Raw genomic sequence first — 24211 nt, 5'->3', positions numbered from 1 at the left:
TATATGTTCTGTTTCAGAATACAAAACTATATGTACTATATGTGGTTCATCGATTGAAAAAAAAATCTTGAAAATCTCAATAAGAAATATAATAGTTAGATATGCCATAATAGTATCTACGAATTATGTAAAAGTATATTTAGTTTTTTAAATCATGAAAATGTATTTAAAATAATAATATGCCGTGTGACGTGTTACCTATATGTACTATATGTAAAACGAGAATAAAATCACTCTGTATACTTTCATTATACGTTATCACAGTGAAACGGCACTAAAAATACGAATGCAAATAGGTACTATTTCAGACAAAATTATTACCTATAAGATTGGGTAGAAAATAGCTTTTAAAAACGTTTTATTTTTAGTTGTATTTCTCATCCAATCGGCAATTATAGTTGTATCAATCATTATTTGTGTATTAAATATTTAACTTTACTTCTTTTATCTTATGCAATTGTCCGTGGAAAATGTAAGTGGTTTTATCGAAAAACATTCAATTGTCAGTGTACATAATAGCAATATATACTCTACTCGTAACAATAAATTTATCGTAGTTAATTATAGTTCATTTATTAGTCATGTATCAACAGGATTTGTAATAAAATATTGAAATACTATTCACGCAAAATTATACATTTTTTTTACTTTCGAGATAAAAAAATATCACATAATTATTAACTACATTTTACAAATTTAAATATTACATAAACGATTTACGATTTACATGTATTCGCTTATTTTTATAATAACAACATTGAGCAAAATTTGAATACATTTGTAAATAGAATTATAACTTTTAAAACTTATTAATAATATATATTGTTAACAATTAATCACTATATACATGGATTAATATTTTTAAGTTTTACTATACAATATAATTAACATGCAACACACGAAACTTAATAGGTAATATTACATAAACGAGAACACACGTCGCATAACGTATTTAACTAAAAGAAACGTTATAACTAATAGCCAACATAAACCATAACTTATTTATTTGTATAATTTGACGACTTAAAATATATTAATTTATCTACCGATTAAAAAATATAACAAACTCCGAGCTTTTTTATTTTTTCCTCTTACACGGGAAATTGTACATGCGACAACAAAACATCCGTGAAATATAATATTAATAAAAATTATAAAAAAAAAAAATAATAATAATAACGACTTGTCGACCGAATAAAAAAAAGTTTACCATAACGAATGATATATAACAAAGAGAATAATATAACAAACCGTAAAGCAACCACCACACATCCGTGGTTGTAGTTAAGTTCTGGGTTTTTTTTTATCTTCTTTCTACAGTAAAGTCTAGGCCCACACCGGTCGTTATTGTTGATATTCTTATTTTATTATTGTTATATAATAGTGTAAAAATGTACGGAAGGCAATGCCGTCGTGTGGTATATATGTACGACGGGATCGCGGCGTGATCGGTCGTCGCGCGCGGTGCACGGTGTGTGCACGCTGCACGCACGACTCATATTGTAACAACGAACAAGCGTAATATGATATTATTATCCCCCGGCTGCTAAATATAATATAACACACATTATATTATTATTATTATTATTATTATTATTATATGATAAACAAACGGCGACGGTCATTGTAAACGCATAAAATCGTACTTATCTTATCCGCTCGTTCGAGAGTGTCGATATTATTTCTAACTCACGAGTCACGAGTGAGTGTGAACGATAGATAAGAAATAAAAAAATAATAATAATAATCATTACCATTATTATTATCATTATGATTATGATTATGGTAATAAGTAATAACACATACATAATGGTAAGAGAACAGTAAATTCGCGAAACGAAAATAATTAAGATCGACGCTGTAAATCGATCACTCCCCCTCTCATGCTTTTCCCACCCGATCAAACCCTTCCCCCCCCCAAACCCCCCACGAAATCATTCGATCGCGCGTCTACCCTACGCGATCGACTGCCGACCATCAACTGTAGTTTGAGTACAAGAACGGACAATACTTGATGGTGTGCGCGTTGTCGCCGGTGCCGCTGCAGTGCTTGCACCGGAGCGCCCTGAGTTTAGGACAAGTGGTGCGTGTGTCGTCCCGGACCAGGTGGCCGCCGTACACCTCGGGTGGTTCGTGGTTCTTGTAACAGAAAGTGCAGTAGTGTTCCACCAGCTTGTTGATCGTGTTGCTGTCGGCGTTGACGCAGTAGAAAAGACGAGACGGCCAGCGGACAGACGTCGGCGATGGCGAGCGGCCGTCAGCGGTGGCGTTGTACTGTACGAATTCGGCCGACGACACTGACCGGCCGCAGTCGGACGGTGACGATCGGACGGTCACCGGTGTCCAGCCAACCGACTGTTGTTGTTGTTGTTGCTGCTGGTGTTGTTGTTGTTGTTGTTGTTGTTGTTGTTGCTGCTGCTGTTGTTGCTGTTGTTGTTGCTGCTGTTGTTGTTGCTGCTGTTGTTGCTGCTGCTGTTGTTGTTGTTGTTGTTGTTGATGATGATGGTGATGGTAGTGCTGCTGCTGCTGATGCTTCAGTTGTTGGTTCTGTTGCGGCGAAGACGTAGCATCTACGCCCGCCCAATACGAAAAGCTCAAGTCACTGGCCGACGAAGACGTCAACGTGCAGTCTGCCGCCGCTGATGCCGCTAGCGCCCCACTGCCGCCGCCCCAGTGACCAAACGAGTTGTTGTTGTTGTTATTGCTGCTGCTGCTGTTGTTGTTGTTGTTGTTGGGCGATCTGCTGTGTGCTGCGTGCGCGTAGACAGACGACGAAGACAACGAAGACGACGACATTGACCGGTCGGACGCCAATGGTGACGCTACGGCTTTGTTGAGCGACGGTCGGTGATGAGTGCCCGTCGACGTGTTCCACTGAGTCCAGGGGTACAGCACGTGTGTTTCCCTCTTCTCCAGCACCTGATTCAAAAAAAGGAAAAAGCAGCATCGTTTCATTATGGAATATAATAATATGATATAGTCGTTGTCATCATCACAACATATACGCGCCAGCGGTGGCGTAGCCAGGAATTTTGTTTAGGGGGGGGGGGGGCTAGGTATACAAATACAATACGTCTTTTATTTACACTTTTTATTTTTTTATTAATCTTGATAAAATTCTAAGGTCGACACAGTCAATGGAGGGGCTATAGCCTCCATAGCCCCCCTGGCTACGCCACTGCGCACCAGTGGTGGTATTATAATAATATACGCATGAGTATTCGACGGAAAGCGACAATCACGGATAGATCATCGACTGTTATTATAATATTATAATTTATAATTATATAGGTATCATCATACGGCATTGCATAATAATGCAGTTACACACATTATAATATTATGTAGATACCCATACATAGTTTTGACGTGGTTGTTATATAATAATAGCTGCACGTGTATACGCCATGGCGCGCCACCCATTCCCATAATAGTATACACATTGCTTTAACGGTACATGTAATATGGTTTTTTAATTCTAAATCAATAACATAGGTACCCGACGACCCGCATGAAAAAAATACATTTAACTCGTCTACACCAAAAGTTTCTGACGGGTAATTCATCTCGAGTTGATTTTGTTTATATATATTATAGATCATAAATACATGTACATTTTTCAAATAAATCAAATAATAGGAACATAATATGTTACGTCAAATACCGGCATACTTTAAATTTAATTTTTATTCCGGTAGGAAGTACCTATTTCAAATATTCCATCGGTATAGAAGTAATTTTATATTCCCGAGTCCAATAAAAAAAAAATACCGCCATATAATTAATCAAAAACACGCGTTTTAACTACTTATAAGGGTTATCTGTGATTAATAATATTCAAATCATCGATGGTAAAAAACCAGTATACATATTGATAAATTGTTCGGTTCGTTTTAAACTATACAAATACAAATGTATTTCAATAACCACTATAATAGCATAATAAAATTAATGAGGATAATTATTATTGTAATTAATATCTTATTATACTTGGACGTACATAATATTATTATAGTATGTTACTAATATTGGTAATTGAACTAAGATAAGTATAACAAAAAAAAATACTTACGTTTGGAGGAATAGACTTAAGGTATTGTTGATAGCTGGATGGAAGAATCCACGAGACTTTGGTATTTACCCAATCAAATATTTCGTTTGGATTGATTTCTGAAGGTTTGAATAATTCATCAGCTTGTTTTCTGATGTTCTCGGGAACCGTTAAAATAGCTGAACCAAAATTTTCAGCAACCGTTGTTGGTTCATTATACATCCTTAAAAAGTTTTCAGATACTTCATCTTGATCATCAGTCAACGATATATTCCATGTTAATGATCTCTGGTTTTTTTGATTAATACACCTAGACTAAAAAAAATACATTTATCACTAATCTTATTTTAAAAAAAAATAAACTACATCATTCTTATGAACATAATGTAAAATAGTGAACTTTAGCGTGAAAAAATTGTATAACCTGTCATCCATAAGTAGTTATAATGGTAATTTATGATAATAACAACAAAACCATTGAAAAATACCAAAACAAAATCACCAGAGAAAAATAATAGAGTACCGGGGTGCCTTAACTGGCTAACTTATTACGTGGGCCCATTTCTATAAAACATTTTATAATTCAACAATAATTTAAGAACATTCAGCATGTTAACGTTAAATTATTCAAATAGGTGTACATTATTTCGGTACAGTCATCAATTATGTCCGTGATAAAAATCCTACGAATAACAATAATAATAAATTAATAAGTAATAACAAACCACATTTACAACAGTAAAAGTCTACATCAATTTAAAGTCGTGATTGTCAATAACATTTAAACTAATTAGGTATATATACTTTTCGGCGTTGTTCAGTGTGTATATATTATGTTTACTATAGATTGTAAGTATATTATGGATATTATGGAGTCTCAGATGGCTAAGATTAAAATTATATTATTCCCAGAAATAGTCCTTATTAATTAGTCCTCTCATAAATCCCATTTTAATCCATGATCGTCCGGCTGAAATGGAGCAGTGGTGATTGGCGAATACTCTTAAACAGGTGAATATTAAAATATAGATATAAGCAGAAATGCAAATGTAATGTATTTGCATTTCCGTATTTTTATATTATGAAAAATCAATAAAATAAAAGCAATTTTCATACACCTATTATAACAAAATAATGAATAATATTTTAATTGAAAAACTGATAATTAATAAATCATAGTTGCCGATTGTGAAACAATATAATATTATCAGAAGTAGGTACTGAGAGAGTCAGTTCGAAGTCAGTACATATTATATTATTATTATACGACTATCTAATGTAGGTACCTATACCTAACTTACTACTTACTGGTAAGAATTGATATTTGGGAAAATTCACAATACTGAACCATAAATTATCGTAACACTTTATAAATTTAAAATGTTTTTTTTACAACTGAATCAACTTTAGATTTTAAAATTTTTTAAATATAAACTGACTATTATGAATTTTTAAAAAAACAATTACATCAGATTTAAAGTTTTTCATTTTCAGTATTAAAAAATAAAAGCAAAAAATGGTTATATTATACAATATACATGTAACACAAGTATCAATAAATTAAAATAAAAAAGAATATTAAAAAATATTAATTGAAACAAGTTACTTAATTTGTCAGGTCTTCGTGTTACACCCATGAGCGTGTGCACAGGTGGGCCATGGCCCACCCTACGAGACGTACCGAAATTTGTATACATAGTAATAGTGTAATACATGATCTGAACATCACGATTTTTGATTTTTTTAATAAAACATTAAAAGGTAGATGAAAAATAACATTGATACTCAATGATTATAAATAATAATAAATTAAATGTCTTTCAAAATAAAATTGATAACATATTACCATTACAGATAGCGAAATTGTATTTACTTAAAATTTAAAACTGTGTTGACAACTAAATATTTCTTATTTAATTTAAAAAAAATATGTATCTGTTTCTTATTATATGAATTATTTGTGCTTTAAATAGTGGGTGATTATGAGTAGGTAAATTAAAGTATGTTACATTTTAATTGTTTCTTCCATCAGAGTTCAGGTTTCTTAATTTTTATTAACTAAGCCCACCCTGCTACAAAATGTCTTTAATGTCTGCGTACGCCTATGGTTACACCACGTATATATTAGTATTACCTACTTACTCAAAACATTGTAAAAATTATGATTTGCATATCTAATCGTCATTTGTCTATATAGATATGTGAAAATAAAATGACATAATACCCAATATCTATACCACCAAATCGATACGCACACATTTCAAATTATGTTTGTGGTTGGAAATCAAAGGACATAATAATATATTGAACATAGTTATTTATCTCGTTTTCTGTTTATAATATTATATACTAATAATTAGAGTATTAAATATTTTGTTGTAATTTATAAATTATAATATTGTGCAACATACCCACCACTAAAAAATAATTTTGTTTTTACAGTGAAATTATTTTACGGAAAAATATTTTCCATCCATTTCATCTTGACCGATGGCGACCGTTACGATTTCTATCTTATAATGTAAAGTATTAAAAGTAATATAAACTGTGTATGTAGTTTGTGATGTCAGCCATCGGCCAAGATGAACCTATAATGGCATATTGGCATCCATTTTTTTGTTTTTGTATAATTTAAAGAATATACTAATATAATCATATAGTAGGTATTATAAATAACTTCACCAACAAATTAATTTGCTCTTAATTATTTTCTAACTTTATGAGTTATGACATACCTATAAGTTATAAACGTAAAACCCATAATGTATTCTGAACTAAGAATGAATTATTATAATACCCCTAATATATCAGACAATATAACTTATATATTTGAAGTGTTTAAAGTAAAAATAAATAGGTACCTACCTATAGAGAGTAATTTACAAAGCATGGTCACCCCCCCCCCCCCCCCCCATCTAACGTTTAGTAAATCATTTATTCAAATTATAATATTTAATTACTTCAGAGTTAAGGATATCTTAGGTACCAATTGATACCTAAAACTAATTTCCAACTTAAGGAGTATGCTGTGACGAAACTAACTTTTTTTTTAAACAAGAACCACCCGAGAAACTACCATTTTTTTACTGTAAATTATTAAGCCTATTATTATTATTATTTTTTTTTGGAAAATGTTGCAATATATTATTATTATAATAATATAAATTATGAACTTTTTACTGCTGGAGACGATTAGACGAATAACGATATTGAAAACTGATATTAATTTTTAACAATTATGATAGATAAACTACAATGATTCTCTTCTGCATTGAACATTTTAAAATGTTAACACACAATAATACCATTTTTATATCGCGCAACTAATCCGTAGGTTTTAATTTTTAAACCGTTCAAACTACAGATAATATAAGTAATTGTGATTTGTACCATTTTCTATGATTTGTACGACCTATAGATACAAGCGGTTTAATTGCTTAAGAGACATTTCTTTATAAAAAAATTTAATGCCAATGGTGTACCTACCTATAGTTTTTTTATAATTTGAATATTTTGCTTACCTGCGGTAAGATGGGAGCTCCGACGGTCGAATTTCCGTAATATCGTTGAGCCACAACTGTCGGTGACTCGTTGTCGATCAACTGTAAGCTAATAATATCACTGTTATCGGGCGACGAATTCATAGACAAATTAATATCACTCATGGTGTCCGACGACGATGGCCGACGATAACGATGGTTCGCACGACGACGACAACACTACCGAAATAATATTATTTTTGTTATTAGATAGGTATTACGATAAACAACGCTGAATAATTTGTACAAAAACTATTTATTTTCAAACAAAAAATAGTTAAGTTATGTTATTTTGGAACACTCAAAATGTTTAACGACGAAATGACAATGACGTTGATAATTTAATAATAATAATAATATTAGTAGTAGTAGTAGTAGTAGTAGGTGTTGTATATTATAGTATCGCGCGAACGTGCAAGATAGTGGTCAGTTGCATAATATTATGTCTGCGGACACAAAGGATATTCGGGGTAGGAGTGGTTGGGAGGTCTTGGTTGGGGGAGCACAAAGTCAAAAATACTATTCGTTAGATGCCGAACTGTCTAGTGTCTAGTGTCTACAGCTGGAGGTCTTCGGACGTGCCCGCCGAAGACGATGTAAAACCACGGCGATCGCCGATCACGAAAATAATGATAATAATAATAAGATAAAAAACAATAAATTAAAATTAACAAAATCTTAAAAGTCTAAAAAAAAATTAATCCAATAGGGTCACGTGGGTTTTTCAGCAGTTGCAGTAAATCTCGACCGTCTAGCATAATATAACATAATTTATAATATGTAACGTTATTACTTATTATTGTTTTTAAAACTGCGGGGGTGTGTGGAATTGCTGAATGTAAAATGTCACTAAAAACGGACTCCGTAATCTCGTCACGATATAACCTACTTTCGATTGTTTTACGAATTTTCTTTGACATTTTTAGTTTACGTATAACGTGTTGTTATAAACAAATAATAATATCAAGTATATATAGAAGCGTTATAATACTTTATAGTAGGTAATTCAATTAATACCTTATAAGGATAATATGATCGACCACTTAGGTACCTACTTAGATAATATTACTTTAATATATTATATGGCCATAAAGATTAAAACTAAAAAGTAATAAGTATAGTATCTACCTTAACTGAAATTGTAGTACTTATTATATAAGTAGGTACCAGGTACCTACCTGGTAACCTAATATCCATTATACATATTTTATAAAAATCAAATATAGGTACCAAATTTAAGTTTACGATCTTCGTCAGCAAACTCCCTAATTTATAATTTATCAAACTAATCCCGTTTTTATTATACATTTCTTCTGTGACTGATTTTTATTACAATTGTTCTATACTTCTATGTAATAATAATAATTGTTATCTATTACATATTTTATACAACTGAATTTAGTAGTACGGATATAGCTATAATTTTGAGTTGGGCGAGTCATACCTTTTCCCCTAACTTTGCACAGTAAATCGTCATATAAGTGGTTTAAAATTGAATTTTATAACTAATAATTAAGTTTCACAAATCACAATGACCCTTATTTATTTGTCAATGTTATAAAAGTATTTTCTGAAATAAAACAAACAGATTTTTTTTTTTTTTAATACTACCTAATCCTAGGTACGCCCGTCCTTGTAACGTGTAAAATTTGTCTTTGGTATTTTGAGATCAAATAATGCATTGGGAATTTCGACTAAATTACTAAAACGTGGGTATCTATATATGATACACATTTCAAACACAAATATGAACAGTGAATATTACATATCTGTATAATATTATTTCATTTTCATGAATTTATTGATAATACGATGAAAATTGAACACGACATAAACAATTACCTATAGGCTATCGGTATATTACATTTTAATCAATAAATAATACTAATGCATTTTTTGTTTTATAAAATAGAAAAAATTTAAATATATTAATAGGTGGCAAATTGTATTCTATATACTTGAAAACAAGTTTGATATCAGATTAAAGTGTAAAGATAATTTAAGTATTTATTTCATACATTTTTGATTTTCCCGTTCAATAATATAATATATTCCTGTTTGAAATATTATCACATTTTTAGTCTTTAGATTATTATAAAGATTAACATCGTTTGACAATGAAATACAACCGATGAGGCTATGTTACTTCCTACCGTTATTATAATTTATAAAAATCTAAAAACAAAGATATAATAACCATTCGTCAGTGAGACACTTAAGATATACGTTTATTATTTTTTGTTATAGATACCTAATTCATTTTTCATCTCTGTAAAACGAGTGATTTTGAGTATAATCCTTGAAATAGTGTACGTTCCCGCACTTTAGATAAAAAATATTCATCATTATGCTCAAAAATTACGTTAAGAATGGTGTTTTTTTCTCGAGCTTATAAATTGGTTAGTTCCAGACCTGATGAAAATGACGTCTTTGAAGCCAAATGTAGTCTGATAGCAGAAATGTATAATATAAAATACACAAGTATTGCTGGAGTCTGAAACGGAAAAATAAACATCTATTTCAATGTTCGTACCTAGAGATCCGATTTTTTGGAGCTTATAATCAGCGACTTAACCCATGGTACGTTTTGTCTTTATTAGAGGCCTGTCGCGTGCAAACACATTTCAAGCATAATATCGTTAATCATTTAAATATTTAATACAATATGTTAAATGTTTTGGCATAATTCTGGTTTAGCCGAATATACCTATCGATTTTTCAAATTTTTTTTTCCAAAATGTGTATTTTAGGGTGCTTTATAAGAATGTAAAAAAAAAACCCGGACAAACTTCGTTTTGAAGTTATAACCATCCAAAGTTTGCGATTTTACGTTTATATGCATGTGCCCAACACTACCTTAATGATGCATGGAAGAACTCGTGTTTGGTGTTTTTTCGATTTTTTTGTCCGAGCAATATTCAATTCTAAGTATTTTTTTTTTAAAAATGCGCGTTACGAAAAAAATGTAGTTTTTGAAGTTTTTTTATCAATAACTTCAAAACAAAGTTTGTCCGGGCTATTTTTACATTCTTATGAAGCACCCTTAAATACACATTTTGAAAAAAAAAAAATTGAAAAATCAATAGGTTGCTTAGCAAGAATTGTTCCGCGCTTCCTCACTCTAATGCAGATGGCGAACTATAATATTAATATGGTCTTTTTCAACTATAAAGACGGAAATGTTATCAATTTTAAATATTATTATAATAAAAGATACAAGGTTTAACAGAATCACGGACTAGAACATAATAATAGATATATAAAAATAATATTTACTTCATGGTTTAAGATATACATAATATAACATATTAGGACCTAGGTATATCTTTAAGCCGTGATGTACCAACTTTAATATATGAAGTGTGGATATTATGGACTGGTATTGATATTTGAAATGGTAGCGGATGGCGGGGCATTGGCGCAGCTAAGGGGGTGCAAAACGGTCTTTAGCACTTTAGCTGTAATTTAGCACCCCTTGTTTTGATACGTCCAACTATGATTATTATATTGAAATACCAAACATTTTATGCTATCCTATAAAATGAAGAACAGCTGTCTATAGTGGAACCGTGGAACAGAAAACGCTGGCTATAGTGAAACCGTGGCGTAAAAAATTAAACACCGCTCCGTTTCTACAGTCCACCCGACCCGTTCCCGTAGATTCCTTAGCGCGTCCAATCGCGTACCTTCGCCGCGGCGGCGGTAGGTTGGTTTTAAAATGTTTAAACCTTTTTCGAAAAATGTTACGCTTTTTACGCCGTTTTTCGCATTTTTGACATTTTCGCCTACTTCGTTATTGTTTTAAAAGCCGCCGATGTGTCGGTCCATAGTCATCGCAATCGACGCCAGCGTCGGTCGTTATTATTGCTTTTTTCGTTTTTCTCGATTCTTTTCGTCCTTTCAATTGCCTGTGCTCTATTTGTTAAGTTTATTTCTTTTGAAACCCGTGTATATGCGGTTTGTGCGCAAATTCGGTTTGTACACTTTAAAATTCGCGTTCACGAAATGTCAGTCGGTCTTCGTTCCAACTCACAATTGCACAATTTTGTTGTTTTGTTTTTGATTCAATAAATATTGCATTATATTATTGTAGACATATTGTTTGGTCCTTAATAACGTAGGTATATTGCTTAACGCAAACACAATTTTGTAGTTTGATTTAAATAAATGTATTATTCAAACATACATTTTAGTAATGTAATAATAATAATAACGGTCAGATCATTGAATAAACTACAATTTAAGTTTAATCAGTGTGTAGAAACATCGAATTATAAACGATTACATCGATGTATATCGAATATATCGGCTTACGTCGCTCCGTAGACACATAGCTTAAGTGTTAAAGTTTTGTCCGTTATTAGCATCACAATCTGTAGCTTGGTAGGTTAGGCGTAGGTGCTATAAATGTAGGTAGTTAGGTAGGACCTAGTTTGAATCCGTCAAGAGCCGCTCTTCAGGCGGCGACTGTTTGTGCCCTATGATATAACACGGCCGCCCGTAATTCGGCTTTTTTTGCATTTTATTTTCGATTTTATTTTCACGTTTTTTTTTCATATACATAATATTATAATAAACATGTTAATATTTATTGATTAATATTACATTATATGGCTGTATATTATATATTATATACCTATATGTTATTTAAATTATTAGGAATTTAACACATATTATTTTCTCTAAATTGTCATTATTATATTATAGCATACAATAAATACTTATTATATTTGTTTTATTTTTCGTAAATAAATTATTTCAAATGTTGTGTGATTGGGTTTTTGGGAAATACTATTTTTTCTCTTCACTTCAAGCCGCTAGACGTCGGGTCTGCCTACCTGATTTGCTGCAGCATATTGTCCGCTTCTGACGAAGTCGGATAGACTGCCTAGGTTATTAACTTGAAAGTTAATAGATTTTTACTTGGAATGACTGACTTGCTAGACACTTCAACATGCAGGTTTTTGAATTTACATTTTCTTACATATACAAAAAAGCACCGGGCATACGCTGGGGGATAGTATCATTAAATTGCCGGTTTTCATTGGCCATGGGAGATTTCTAGACACTGAAACTCGACTTTCAAACGTTCCCACCTTAGAAATGAGACTGCCATATTTTCCATTCTTCAGTTACCTACGCTACCAACGTTGTCGGCAATCCACCACAGCTGTATGCATACCTGGTGATATCCGCTTCGCATATTGTCCGCCTACCTATGTGATTTTATGACTAATACCTAGACAATCAAATAAACCTATCGACTCTACACTTTTTAACAATTTTAACAACCAAAAGCGGCGGACAAACGGGAGGTGATCCTGGAGATCGTATCCAGCCTATCCATTTACAACGTTCGTGACGCTCAAACTCTTAAACATTCCCACCACAGCGGCAAATCTCTAATCCTTATCATTAATCCTTAACTTTCATCTTACTGCCCTGTCAGCCTATAATATTACTAAGTAGGTATATTTTATGGTATTATTGTGATTAAAGTAATTCATTTTCGTATTAGGCTTTAGTAAATATCTACTAAAGTGGGTTAAATTAATATTTGTCAAAAAAATTACATTTGAAAATGTCATTGTGTAGTGTGTACACTTATAAAATATATTAATATACTCTAAATTACAAAAAATTTTACAAATTTTAGTCAGTGCTTTGCTTCTCCTACCAACAACTTAGTGTTAAAGTGGTTCGGAACTCGCTTATCACATCATTCACAAAGCACCACAAAGCAAAAAGCGAAATTGTTCTCTTTTGAGACAGAGTATAGATGATATAATAATGGTACAAAATTAATGAACATTAAACAGCCAATGGCCCTCGGCCCCTCACATATGAAGCATATTATTCATAATGAAAAAAAATGTATACAACAGAAAAGTCATTTTCTATTTTACAATAACTATTTTCTTTTTATTATACATAATTAATTATATTTGTTATTTTCAACCGGTATTTCTGTATGTATTCGTATTCCATGCATTGACTTAATTTCATCTTTTAAAATCTGAAACAAGCAATATAAAAATTACTTTTTTTAATTAACACCTATTGTAAATTGTTGCATTAAATGTATAAAGTTTAAAATATATAAGAATTAAATGTATAAGTATATTGATGTGACACAATATTGAATATATTAAATACTATAATATTACAAACTTTTCAATTGGTTAATAATTTTCTTTTGGTATAGAAAACAAGAGTTTTTAGTAAAAAAATGGAGGTTCCCATACCAAAAAAAATAAATATATTTTAAATGTCATCTAAGGAGGTTATAAATAACCAAAAAATTGTTACTATAATTAATTTGAATATTTGGAAAAGTATAGGTTTCTATATGATTATAAATTATAATTAATAACAGGCCCATAAACAGAATAGATAAGGAAGGGTTAAATCCCTCAAAATATTTCAAAAACATTTTTTTTTTCTTAACAATGCTATTTATGATTAATTTGAAATTTAATTTAGTTATAAACACGCCTCCCTCTTAGAATTATTTTCTGTATACATGCTTGGTTTATAATTTATATCAGTAATAGTTAGGTATATACTTCGGTAATAAGTTGGTGCTGTTTTACCATACTCATTCCCTTGAATTCTGTCGTGGAAATAAATACTTCAAAAATTGCACCACAACCACCTAAAAAATATTTTAAATAAGCTTATACAACTTAAATTTTAAATGTAAAATATTATTATAAAATAAATTGATTTCTTATAAGTAATTGCGTAATTATTGAGGGACAGATATTTAATAGTAAAATAGGTATTGCTTAGATTTAAAAAAAATACAAATGATTGAAACTGATAATACATCTTCTTTAAATCTTACATATCAGTAATCATATTAATACATACTAATACCTATAATTATTCAAATATCAAAACATTTTTTGTTACCAAAAATGTGTATCACATATGATATACTATAGGTAGGTAATTAATAAAAAAAAATTTATATTAATAACATAAGCACCTGCACTATAATAAGAGAACATGAATGAAATCTTAGTATTAACTATTATAGCACCCCACGTTTTAGAGGTCTAGTCGTGCCCATGTGGCGGGGGGACGGATCGCAAATTTTACCAGTTTTCATCATCGCCAAACCAGCAACTATGGATATTTTTTAATACAAATTACAATATGAGAACAACTGGTTTTGGCGATACCGGTGGTTTTATTTGGTATCGCATTTTAAAATATGATAATAATATTTTATTTATTATCATTTATCACGGATTACGGAGTTCAAACATAGCAGCTGATAATAAAGATCTTTATTATCTATGAGTTCAAACCACGCGCAGTGATCCGGACCATGACCAAATAAATTTAGTCGTGATACGGACTTACAATTTATATTAGTCTTATATTAGATTATTTAGATTTATATTTTATCCACAGAATGAATTTGTATATTTTATATTAATATTTATTTATTCAGTTTGTCTGTGATATATCCTCGGATCACTGTCTAAGAATATAATATAAAGATATATTGCAATTCTTATAACCGTACTCACAAAAGTTACAGCCTCCTAAAGTTTATTTATTATTAAAATAATTTTCAATTAATAATTAATAAAATAAATTTGAATAATGAAAACGCGTAAGTGTTGTGTAAAAGGATGCACTAGTGTAAAAAGAAACCCTAAAGTTTCTTTTTTTAATGTACCTAAAGCTAATTATTTAGCTTGGAACTTAGCAGTGAGTAATGCTAACCATGAGAAAACAATTGTAAAACGTGTATGTGCTGAACATTTTCAACCTGACGATATAATAGATACATATTCAATTCCTGACGATGTCGCCAATGTAAGTATTATATTACTATCTATCTACCTATATTTGTTTAATTTTGTTTATACATAATTATTTTCTTATTTTATTTTATAGGAAGTTGGAAACAGAATCAAAATTGGTTTGAAAAAGGGGAGTGTTCCTTCCATTTTTTCTTCTGTTGATAAAATAAGTAATGAATTTGTACCTTCTGTCAATAATTTGAATTCTGATCACAATTATGCCAATTGTTCAGTTAGTCATCAAGTCAATAAACCTAAAATAAGAAAGATATTCATAGAAAATATGTCTGTAAGTACCAATTGTACTAATTGCTTGTTTTTATGTATTATTATCTAATACAGGTAGATACTACCTATACTGTAAAAGAAGTAGCCAAAGTTATTTTGGTAGAGCTCGTTATTCTTAAGCGATCGATAATTTGGCCGCTCCTGTTATATATTATACTAGTATACTTTACTAATTTACTATATTATTCTATAGTATAAACCATTAACTTAACTACTAGTTCATGCCCGAGTTAATAGTATTTACCAGGCAAGCCCTACCTTTTTCAACTTGTGGGCCACATTCAAAGTTCATACTTATACTGTGGGCCGAATATACTTCTCAGTTTTTTTGTTCATTCTGATAAATACAATAAATATAATATTATCTTTGTTCAATATTTCCTCGCTAGTTGCTAGTTAACAATTTATTTTTGTCATTAGAAACTACACAATTGTAAGATATTTTATAATTCTTAAAAACTTATTAAAATTACACTTTTTTTTTTAAATTATAATTTTTATTTTTATTTACGCTACCTACATATACAAATTTATAATTGTATAAAATATTCATGGGCTGGTTGGAATACTTTCAGGGCACGCTTGGTATATACTATACAATAATATAATAAATTAGTAAAGAACACTAGTATAATATTCCTGAATATTCCCAAGTTCATGTTTTATACTACCTACTATCTATAAACAATGATAATATTCATTATTTAATTATATAATTGAAGGCTAATGAAGTTATAAGTGAAGATATCGAACTATATAAGTTAAATGACGAGCCTCCGAATAAACATTTAAAATCATTTGAAATACTGTTTTTAATTTAATTATTTTACTATTAGATAATAATATTATAATAGTAATTTTTATTCATAAACTTAATTTCTTTAGGAAAATATTGTTGAGATATTGACATTTAATGACCTAACAGCAAATTTTAAAAAAGCTGTATTACCAGAAGGATGGACATCACATTTTAGTAATGATGAAATTGTTTTTTATAAACCAAAATTCAGTGATGATAAAATGAAAATAGAAAAGCAATTAGTTTTTAAAAGTACGTTGGAAATATGTGTTTATGTTTACCAATTTACTATTCAAACTGAAAAAATAAGCAGCACATTAAAATATCCAATTAGCTTAACAAGTCTGTCGCAACTAATTAAAGTTCTTGATTTAAAAAAAATTTGTGGAGGTGGTCCAAGATCAATAGATTTTCCAGGTAAATATTATTCCTGTTCATATTACCAATAAAATGCAATCAGAAATTCCTAGATACTTTGATGATTATAATATGATATTCAGGAGTTCGGGTAAAAACTGCAACCTTGGAAAATAATCAATTATGGCGTCACCAAAAATGTCCAATTTTAATAGACATAAAAACAAAAAAATGTTCAGCCTGCAACTTCTTGATTAAATATTTTAGAAAATCGTCGAAGCAAGTAAAACAATCAACACACATTGGATGTACTCTTACGCCAACAAAATGTAGTATAGTAAAAAATTTGAAAAGATCCAATTCAAGGTAACATATAAAATTCAATATTTTTATTATTTTATTTGTTACGCATCAGTATAAGTATTTAAATGCATAATTAGGATGTACAATTTTAGGTTTGATTTAAATTATAAGAAATCTAATTCGTTGGTATTGATTCATAATTTACAGGTTACGGACTACGATTACTAAGATCAATTTTGAATTAAAAGAGCTACAAGAAAAACAAAGAAAATATCAAATGACTGAACAAAACAAATCTCAGATTCAGAAAATTTAAGTAATCCTCAAAAACTGTTAGTCAAAGAAACTGTTTCAGTTTGAATTGTGAGTTATTGATGTTTCTTAAAATACTTGGTAATTATTAAATATAACCATTTTAATAATAGGTACAGCTCAATTAGTCTTAAAATCTTCTTGAAAATGCTGGTGCTTAGGATGATGGATTAGTGTCAGACGGAGCAACTTGTAATTGCCAATTATGGTGAAAACTGGGTGTAAGTGGTGAAAAAGATACTTTAAAAAACAAATTTGAACCTCCTTTGGATGGTAAAATATATATTATTTATTCTCTGATGCACCCCATCTTATCAAGAATGCCCAGAATAGATTATAATATAATATAAAAAAAAAGATAAAATGTAAATATGTTATAATTTCATGCAATTATAAAAATAATTTGATTTAAAACCTAAAATTCTTATATAATATTTAGGAATCATCAGAAAACCCCTACATTAGATGAAATAATTACGTTTAACTCATTGAAGTCTTTAACAATAATTTGAATAATAGTTCTAATGCACCAATTAAAGCGTGCCCTAAAATCATATATAGACATATTTAATGATAGTTTTAGTATGATGACAGTTAAATTGGCCACACAAGTGAATATTATGTTTTAGTATATTTTAATTGTACAGTTTAATCAATGTTATTTTCAACAAACTTGTGTTATAATTAGATTTTTACCAACTCAATGGGTAGTTGAATTATATAGAGTATGTTAAAATAAATAGCTTTCAAAATAGTTATGAAACATAATTATTTATTGATTTTTTTTACAAATAAATTGAAGGTTTAAATCGAAAACCCCCTATAAAAATATGACATACCCTTAAATATATTATTCTCTATAATTTTTGTAATGGGTGATTTTACCTTACTTAAAAACACAGAACAAAACATTGACAAAAAAAATGATTATGTGTAAATGCGTTTTGTCTATGTTGTGCGTGGGCCAGAGAGAAAACAAACAGTGGGCTCTGACATTCTCTTAGAACTCTTGTATACAATATTTTCAGTCACACATATATCTCCAGAGAGAGGATTTGTCTTCTTTTTCATAGTGTCATCACTTATTTTATGTACAATAAAGGAAATCAGGGAAATTCTAATAAAAACAACCCCAAATTACTTGGTTTCATATACGTTCTAAAACATATAATGTTCATGTCCATGAAATATTTACCATTTACACCGATTTTGAAAAATCAAAAATAATTAAATTGACAAACCTCATATAACACATAGACCAAACCATAACGTGGTGAAAGTTACTAAGCTACTAAGTTTAATATATTTTGTTATTTAATTTATCTTTTTTTTCCGGTTATCCTATACTCTACAAGTATAAAACATAATATAGGAAATACAAATAAATTTAATTTGGTAATAAATATGCATTTACATATATTATTGAACAATTATGTATTTTTACTTCAGTATGAATGTTGAATGTATAAATGTATTCCTTAAAGATAACTTATGAATTATGATAACCAGCTCTCAGTACACTGATTACCCCAAGGCGCTTACCCCTCAGATTAAAACAAATAGCAAAAACTGAGGTTTTCTTGATAAAATATAAATAATATAAAAAATAGCCCTAAATGTTATGTTTTTATTATACATTTATATTATTAATTTAATCATATTTTAGAAGATCATATTATATGGCTTGACAATTGGGATGACTAACTTAATAAACAAAATATTTTAAAAGAAGAATTTTTAACCAAATCAACAGTGGATGGTTTACGAGTATCAGGTCAGCTATTGATCTATCAAAATATTAATTGGAGCAAATTTAAATATGTTTTGTCTTCTAAATTTAATCAATACCGACTATAATTAAAAATAACAACTGCATTTTTAGTTTGATAGTAAGTAGTTGCCAACTACTTCCATAACCGGCCAAATAATAAGAAGATGTGTGCTGCCAACACGGATCTAACTTTTAACTATTAATTCAGTTCCAGATGCACTTTGTTTTATATACGTATCTTTTATATTAGCACTTTTATTTTGTATATTAAATTCTGTTATATTTGTAAACTGTTATCAGTACCTTTGACTATGAACCATCTTAAACTAACTTATATATATATATATTGTTTCCTGTTAATAATTGTTACAGTGTTATTAATTTAATTGTAATAATTTCTTATTAATGATTGTGATTTGTTATGCTGTATTATAGAATCTTTTTTCGTGTAAATTAGTAAAATAAAATATTATTAGTTTCAACAAACTTAAATGCTAGTATAAGTTTTCAGTAAAAATTAAAAAAAAAAATAATATCTGAAATAAATATTTTTGTTACATAATATATATTATATAAATGATGTAGTATTATACATTCTTTACATTAATTGTATTGTCACCTACCCATCAATTATTTGGTATGGCTAGACAAGTTAATGGACCAAACTACCTCTGTTCAACAACTTGTATACAAGAACTGTATTCAATATTTAAACCGGGAATTGTAAGATTTTGGATGTTAATATACCAAAAATATCAATCAACAATTTTAAATCTGTCCAACAACAGAGCAAACAGCTGATAAGCTTAAATCATTAAAAAATATATTGGACACTTATAAGCTAGGTAATGGTAGAAATAGACAATATTTTTGATGAACAGATACACAATATTGTTGTATGAAACAAAAGATTGTGTTATTTATTACATATTATGTGAATAACATTACAAGCATTTCACAAAAATTATTTCTTGTGATTTTTGCAGAACTTATCAAGATATTATTGTGTACATACATTTTATTAAAATAAGCTGTTAGAATTCTATTTTTTTAATAATACTGTGATACATTAGGATTAGTTATATGAAACAACAATAATAATTGTTTGATAAACTAAATTACTTTTTTAGGTAAAGCATCTTATTGATTATTCGATGAAACCAGAAGGCAGAAGCTACACCGAATACTGATAAACCTAGGGTTTGACCACGGGATATAGTATCTATTGACCATAGATTTTTACAACTAGATAGGTAGCCGTCTTTATACTACTACAGTTGTGACCACGAATTAAGATATACCTTATATCTTAGGTATATCTTAATTCGTGGTTGTGACCAATGTTGAAGTCGGTCGCCATGTATAAAGCGAGCAACGTTTACATTTGTTTTACATTTATCTATATACATCTTAGATCATATACAATGGATGGAGTCATAGCATACTACGGGCAACGGGTATAAAAAGAGTTGATGCCAACATTACTATAGGACCTGTGACATCTGCGCATGCGCAACTACTTATCATAATATTTCAATCTGTTTTCCCGCTTAAATTTGACTTTAGGTAATCTGAATTTTCAAAACATTGTTATTTGTTATTACACAAAATTACAAATGTTTATTAATTTATATTAATATTGTTAATGTCTTTATATTTATAAACGTATAAATAATAAACCATTTGAACAAACAAATATTGAATTAATAATATTATTATAATGCCGACTAAAAATGCGTGTGTTTTATGTCTACGGTCTGTTTATAAAAATCCAGGATTATCTTTATTTGGGTAAGTCTAGTGTTTTTAGTTTTAAACAATGCACAATAACTATTATGATATAATTAAATACATTTTAATTAGATTTCCTAAAGATCCAAAACGTCTTAAGATCTGGCTTATGAAATGTGGATTGATCGAAGACGATGTTCAGTCAAACCGAAAATTATGTTCATTTCACTTTGCAGAAACTGATTTTCGTAAATGTGTTAAGAAGAGGTTATTAAAATATGATGCAATACCAACAATTTTTGATGAGGATCATCTATGTCATGAGACTCCATCTACGTCTTTTGAAGAAAATGTATCTAAAGGTTTAAATTTTATTTCATATAATTGTTTATAAAATATTACAAATGTAATTAATATAACAAGTATGTACTATGTATACTTTACAAATAGACTTACAACAGATTGATTTGCCTGAAATTTGTTTAACAGAAGATAAAGAAATATCTATTATGTCAAAAGGTTAGTGGTTACTAACCATATTTTATAGTAATTTAACATAATATATAAGTTTTAAAAAAAAAAACTTTTTTGTAACCCAGAAATGTAATAATTATTATTTAAATTAAATAGCTTCAACCAGTTTTTGATTTTGTCAAAACATACTGTAAAATATTTGTAATTTATTTGTAATTTTTCAATAACTATTTATTTATTTATTTATTATATAGAACCTTGTGAAGTAAATAATATCAATCAAGCTAATACACCAACAAAACTTGGAGACAGTGATGTTATGTCAGTATTAGGTAACATTCAATTTCTATATGACTAATTTATTTTTATTTAGAAGATACTACACTACCTATGTTATGTAATATTATTTCAGAAACTCCAAAAAATTTGAAAAGAAAATGTTATGTTGGTGATATTAAGTCACCTGATTTAGCAACTCCCAAGAGAGCAAAAAGATCTTTTAATAAAGCCAGATTACAAATTATTTCCCAAAGGAAAAAAATCATTGGACTTCATCAAACTGTTAGGAGATTAAGAAAAAAATTGACATCATTGGAAAAATTAATTGAACACCTTAAGAGTATTAATCTGATTAGCGAACAGGCTCATGACGATATTTTGGTATTTATATGTGAAATATGATCATTGTTGTGCATGTATATATTTATTTGTTAATTATAAACCAAAAGTTTTGAACATATTTTTGTAGAAAGTGGTTTAGTAATTGTATAATTATTTTTATAATATTATGTAATAGATTTGTATAAGTGTATTTTTGTAACCCATAACAACACTAAATATTATAACTAACAATTTAAGAAAGGTTACTCATTATTGATTTATATAGGCAGGAATAAATGGATTCAGTTAGACGGCTATATTTTTAATACAACAGCAAATGTATTAAAATAAATTGTAAATATATATATAATATAATATGAAAATTATTGGGATATTTGTATATTTTGTGGAACTAATGATTTCCGCCTATGATTTGTATGATTGTAAAATGTTTATATATTTTGTATGTATTTTTGTATTATGCTTAATTAGTTAATAGGCCATGGTGATATTCTGGTATGTTATATGTGATCTAATATGACTATTGTTATGCATGCATACTTCCATTTTTGTCTGGTAGTTATTTCTTTTAAAATAAATCATCAGTAGTATTATGTTTGAATGTATATTTTATATTTCAGAGCAATACCTCTGAGTCAATTAAAGAAGTGCTTAATAGAAGTTTTAAATCGAACAATGCAAAATATTCACCTGCGATTAGATCATTTGCTTTAACTCTCCAATTTTATTCAGCTAAGGCCTATAATTATGTAAGAAAAACGTTTAAAAATTTATTACCACATCCAGGAACAATTAAAAAGTGGTTTTCTGGTGTTGGCGGAGAACCAGGATTCACATTTGAAGCGTTTGAAGCAATTAGGAAAAAGGTCAATGAAACACAGGGTTCAGTAATTTGTAATATTACAATTGATGAAATGGCTATAAGAAAGCAGACTATTTTTCTTAATGGTAAATTGTATGGAGGTATAGATTTGGGAACAGGACAAGATCAAAATGACTCAGATAATTCTCAACAAGCAACAAATGCATTAGTGTTTCTTGCAGTTTGCATGAATGGGCATTGGAAGGTTCCATTAGGATATTTTTTAGTACACAGTTTTACAGGTAATGAAAGAGCAAATTTATTGACAAAGTGTCTTGAATTGTTTGCTGATACAGGAGCCAAATGCTTTTCAATAACATTTGACGGGGCTCCAACAAACATTTCCATGTGTAAATCACTAACAGCTAATTTTGATTACTCCTCTGAACATTTTCAACCTTGGTTTTATAACCCAGCTTATCCAATTTCAGAAAAAAAGAAAATATTTATATTTTGGGATGCTTGCCACATGTTGAAGCTGGTTAGAAATACAATAGGTGACAAGAAAGAGTTACTGAATAAAAATTGAGGGACTATTAAATGGGATCATTTAAAGAGCTTACAAAATATTCAAGAAACAAAAGGACTTCATGCAGCCAATAAATTAAAAAAAACTCATATCAATTACTTTGAAAACAAAATGAATGTTAGATTGGCTGCACAGACTCTTAGTTCAAGTGTAAGCTCTGCTCTTGTGTTTTGTGAAGAATTAAGATTGATATCAGGATGTAAAGCTACAGCTGAGTTCTGTAAAATTTTTAATGATGCTTTTGATATCTTGAACTGCAGAAACAAATTGGCTAAAGGCGATTATAGTATACCTATAAATAACAATAATATTAATAAAATAAAAACATTTTTGGATGCGTTCAAATTGTATGTTGAGAACCTTAGATTTCAACCAACACAGCAATATCCAGAAGGAGAACCAATATTAAAGAGTCAGAGAAAAACAGGTTTTCTTGGATTCATTATTTGTCTTACAAATTTACTCGAGTTGTATGAACAAATACAAATAGATATGAATTATTTGCTTTCTTATAAATTCAGTCAGGATCATGTAGAGGTTTTCTTTAGTGCAATGAGAAGCAGGGGAGGTTTTAACGATAATCCAAATGCCATACAATTTCGTTCTGCATATAAACGTCTTTTGGTAAGGCATCAAGTAGATGGCTCAATGTATGGAAATTGTTCACCTCTTGACAGTGCAAGTATCCTTTTTGTTAGCTCTAATAAACGTCAAGACGCTGATGCAATTTGTGATTATGAAGATATTGATGAGG

General features: G+C 29.4%; 3 protein-coding genes and 1 long non-coding RNA gene across 4 annotated transcripts; 2 read left to right on the top strand and 2 right to left on the bottom strand.

Moving 5' to 3' along the window:
• Positions 1–1938: 1938 nt before the first annotated feature.
• Positions 1939–7716, bottom strand: LOC132945479 (GATA zinc finger domain-containing protein 10-like). Its single transcript, XM_061015238.1, has 3 exons — positions 7573–7716; positions 4073–4366; positions 1939–2919 (listed from the first exon to the last, which is right to left on the bottom strand). Exons 1-3 carry the CDS (start codon positions 7714–7716, stop codon positions 1978–1980), a joined length of 1380 nt encoding a protein of 459 aa, XP_060871221.1. The 3' UTR covers positions 1939–1977.
• Positions 7717–13424: 5708 nt separating this feature from the next.
• LOC132944205 (uncharacterized) lies at positions 13425–14774 on the bottom strand. The gene is made up of 3 exons (XR_009664428.1): positions 14582–14774; positions 14157–14245; positions 13425–13606 (listed from the first exon to the last, which is right to left on the bottom strand). It is a non-coding gene; the product is annotated as an uncharacterized LOC132944205 (long non-coding RNA).
• Positions 14775–14907: 133 nt separating this feature from the next.
• LOC132945412 (uncharacterized) lies at positions 14908–20070 on the top strand. The gene is made up of 8 exons (XM_061015147.1): positions 14908–15423; positions 15505–15699; positions 16584–16914; positions 16998–17220; positions 17365–17520; positions 17583–17690; positions 19136–19243; positions 19352–20070. The coding sequence occupies exons 1-5, from the start codon at positions 15208–15210 to the stop codon at positions 17471–17473; spliced, it is 1074 nt and encodes a 357-aa protein (XP_060871130.1). The 5' UTR covers positions 14908–15207; the 3' UTR covers positions 17474–17520; positions 17583–17690; positions 19136–19243; positions 19352–20070.
• A 752-nt stretch (positions 20071–20822) lies between these two features.
• On the top strand, positions 20823–22659 carry LOC132945955 (THAP domain-containing protein 2-like). Its single transcript, XM_061015797.1, has 5 exons — positions 20823–21031; positions 21104–21333; positions 21422–21490; positions 21700–21777; positions 21858–22659. Exons 1-5 carry the CDS (start codon positions 20961–20963, stop codon positions 22124–22126), a joined length of 717 nt encoding a protein of 238 aa, XP_060871780.1. The 5' UTR covers positions 20823–20960; the 3' UTR covers positions 22127–22659.
• The last annotated feature ends 1552 nt before the right edge of the window (positions 22660–24211 follow it).

The sequence above is a fragment of the Metopolophium dirhodum genome, chromosome 5 (genome assembly GCF_019925205.1).
Source record: "Metopolophium dirhodum isolate CAU chromosome 5, ASM1992520v1, whole genome shotgun sequence".
NCBI lineage: Eukaryota > Metazoa > Arthropoda > Insecta > Hemiptera > Aphididae > Metopolophium > Metopolophium dirhodum.
The sequence above is the reverse complement of the archived record's forward strand: the minus strand, read 5'-3'. Positions and strand labels throughout refer to the sequence as shown.

Bases quoted from the DNA above. Each gene is read 5' to 3' on its own strand.
- LOC132945479 (XM_061015238.1), bottom strand. From the start codon at position 7,716: ATGAGTGATATTAATTTGTCTATGAATTCGTCGCCCGATAACAGTGAT. The intron at 4,367-7,572 runs GTAAGCAAAATA...TATTTTTTTTAG, and splicing joins GAGCTCCCATCTTACCGCAG to TCTAGGTGTATTAATCAAAA. The intron at 2,920-4,072 runs GTAAGTATTTTT...TTTTTGAATCAG, and splicing joins TTAAGTCTATTCCTCCAAAC to GTGCTGGAGAAGAGGGAAAC.
- LOC132945955 (XM_061015797.1), top strand. From the start codon at position 20,961: ATGCCGACTAAAAATGCGTGTGTTTTATGTCTACGGTCTGTTTATAAA. The intron at 21,491-21,699 runs GTTAGTGGTTAC...TTTATTATATAG, and splicing joins AATATCTATTATGTCAAAAG to AACCTTGTGAAGTAAATAAT. The intron at 21,778-21,857 runs GTAACATTCAAT...ATATTATTTCAG, and splicing joins TGATGTTATGTCAGTATTAG to AAACTCCAAAAAATTTGAAA.
- LOC132945412 (XM_061015147.1), top strand. From the start codon at position 15,208: ATGAAAACGCGTAAGTGTTGTGTAAAAGGATGCACTAGTGTAAAAAGA. The intron at 15,424-15,504 runs GTAAGTATTATA...TTTATTTTATAG, and splicing joins TTCCTGACGATGTCGCCAAT to GAAGTTGGAAACAGAATCAA. The intron at 15,700-16,583 runs GTAAGTACCAAT...TAATTTCTTTAG, and splicing joins TATTCATAGAAAATATGTCT to GAAAATATTGTTGAGATATT.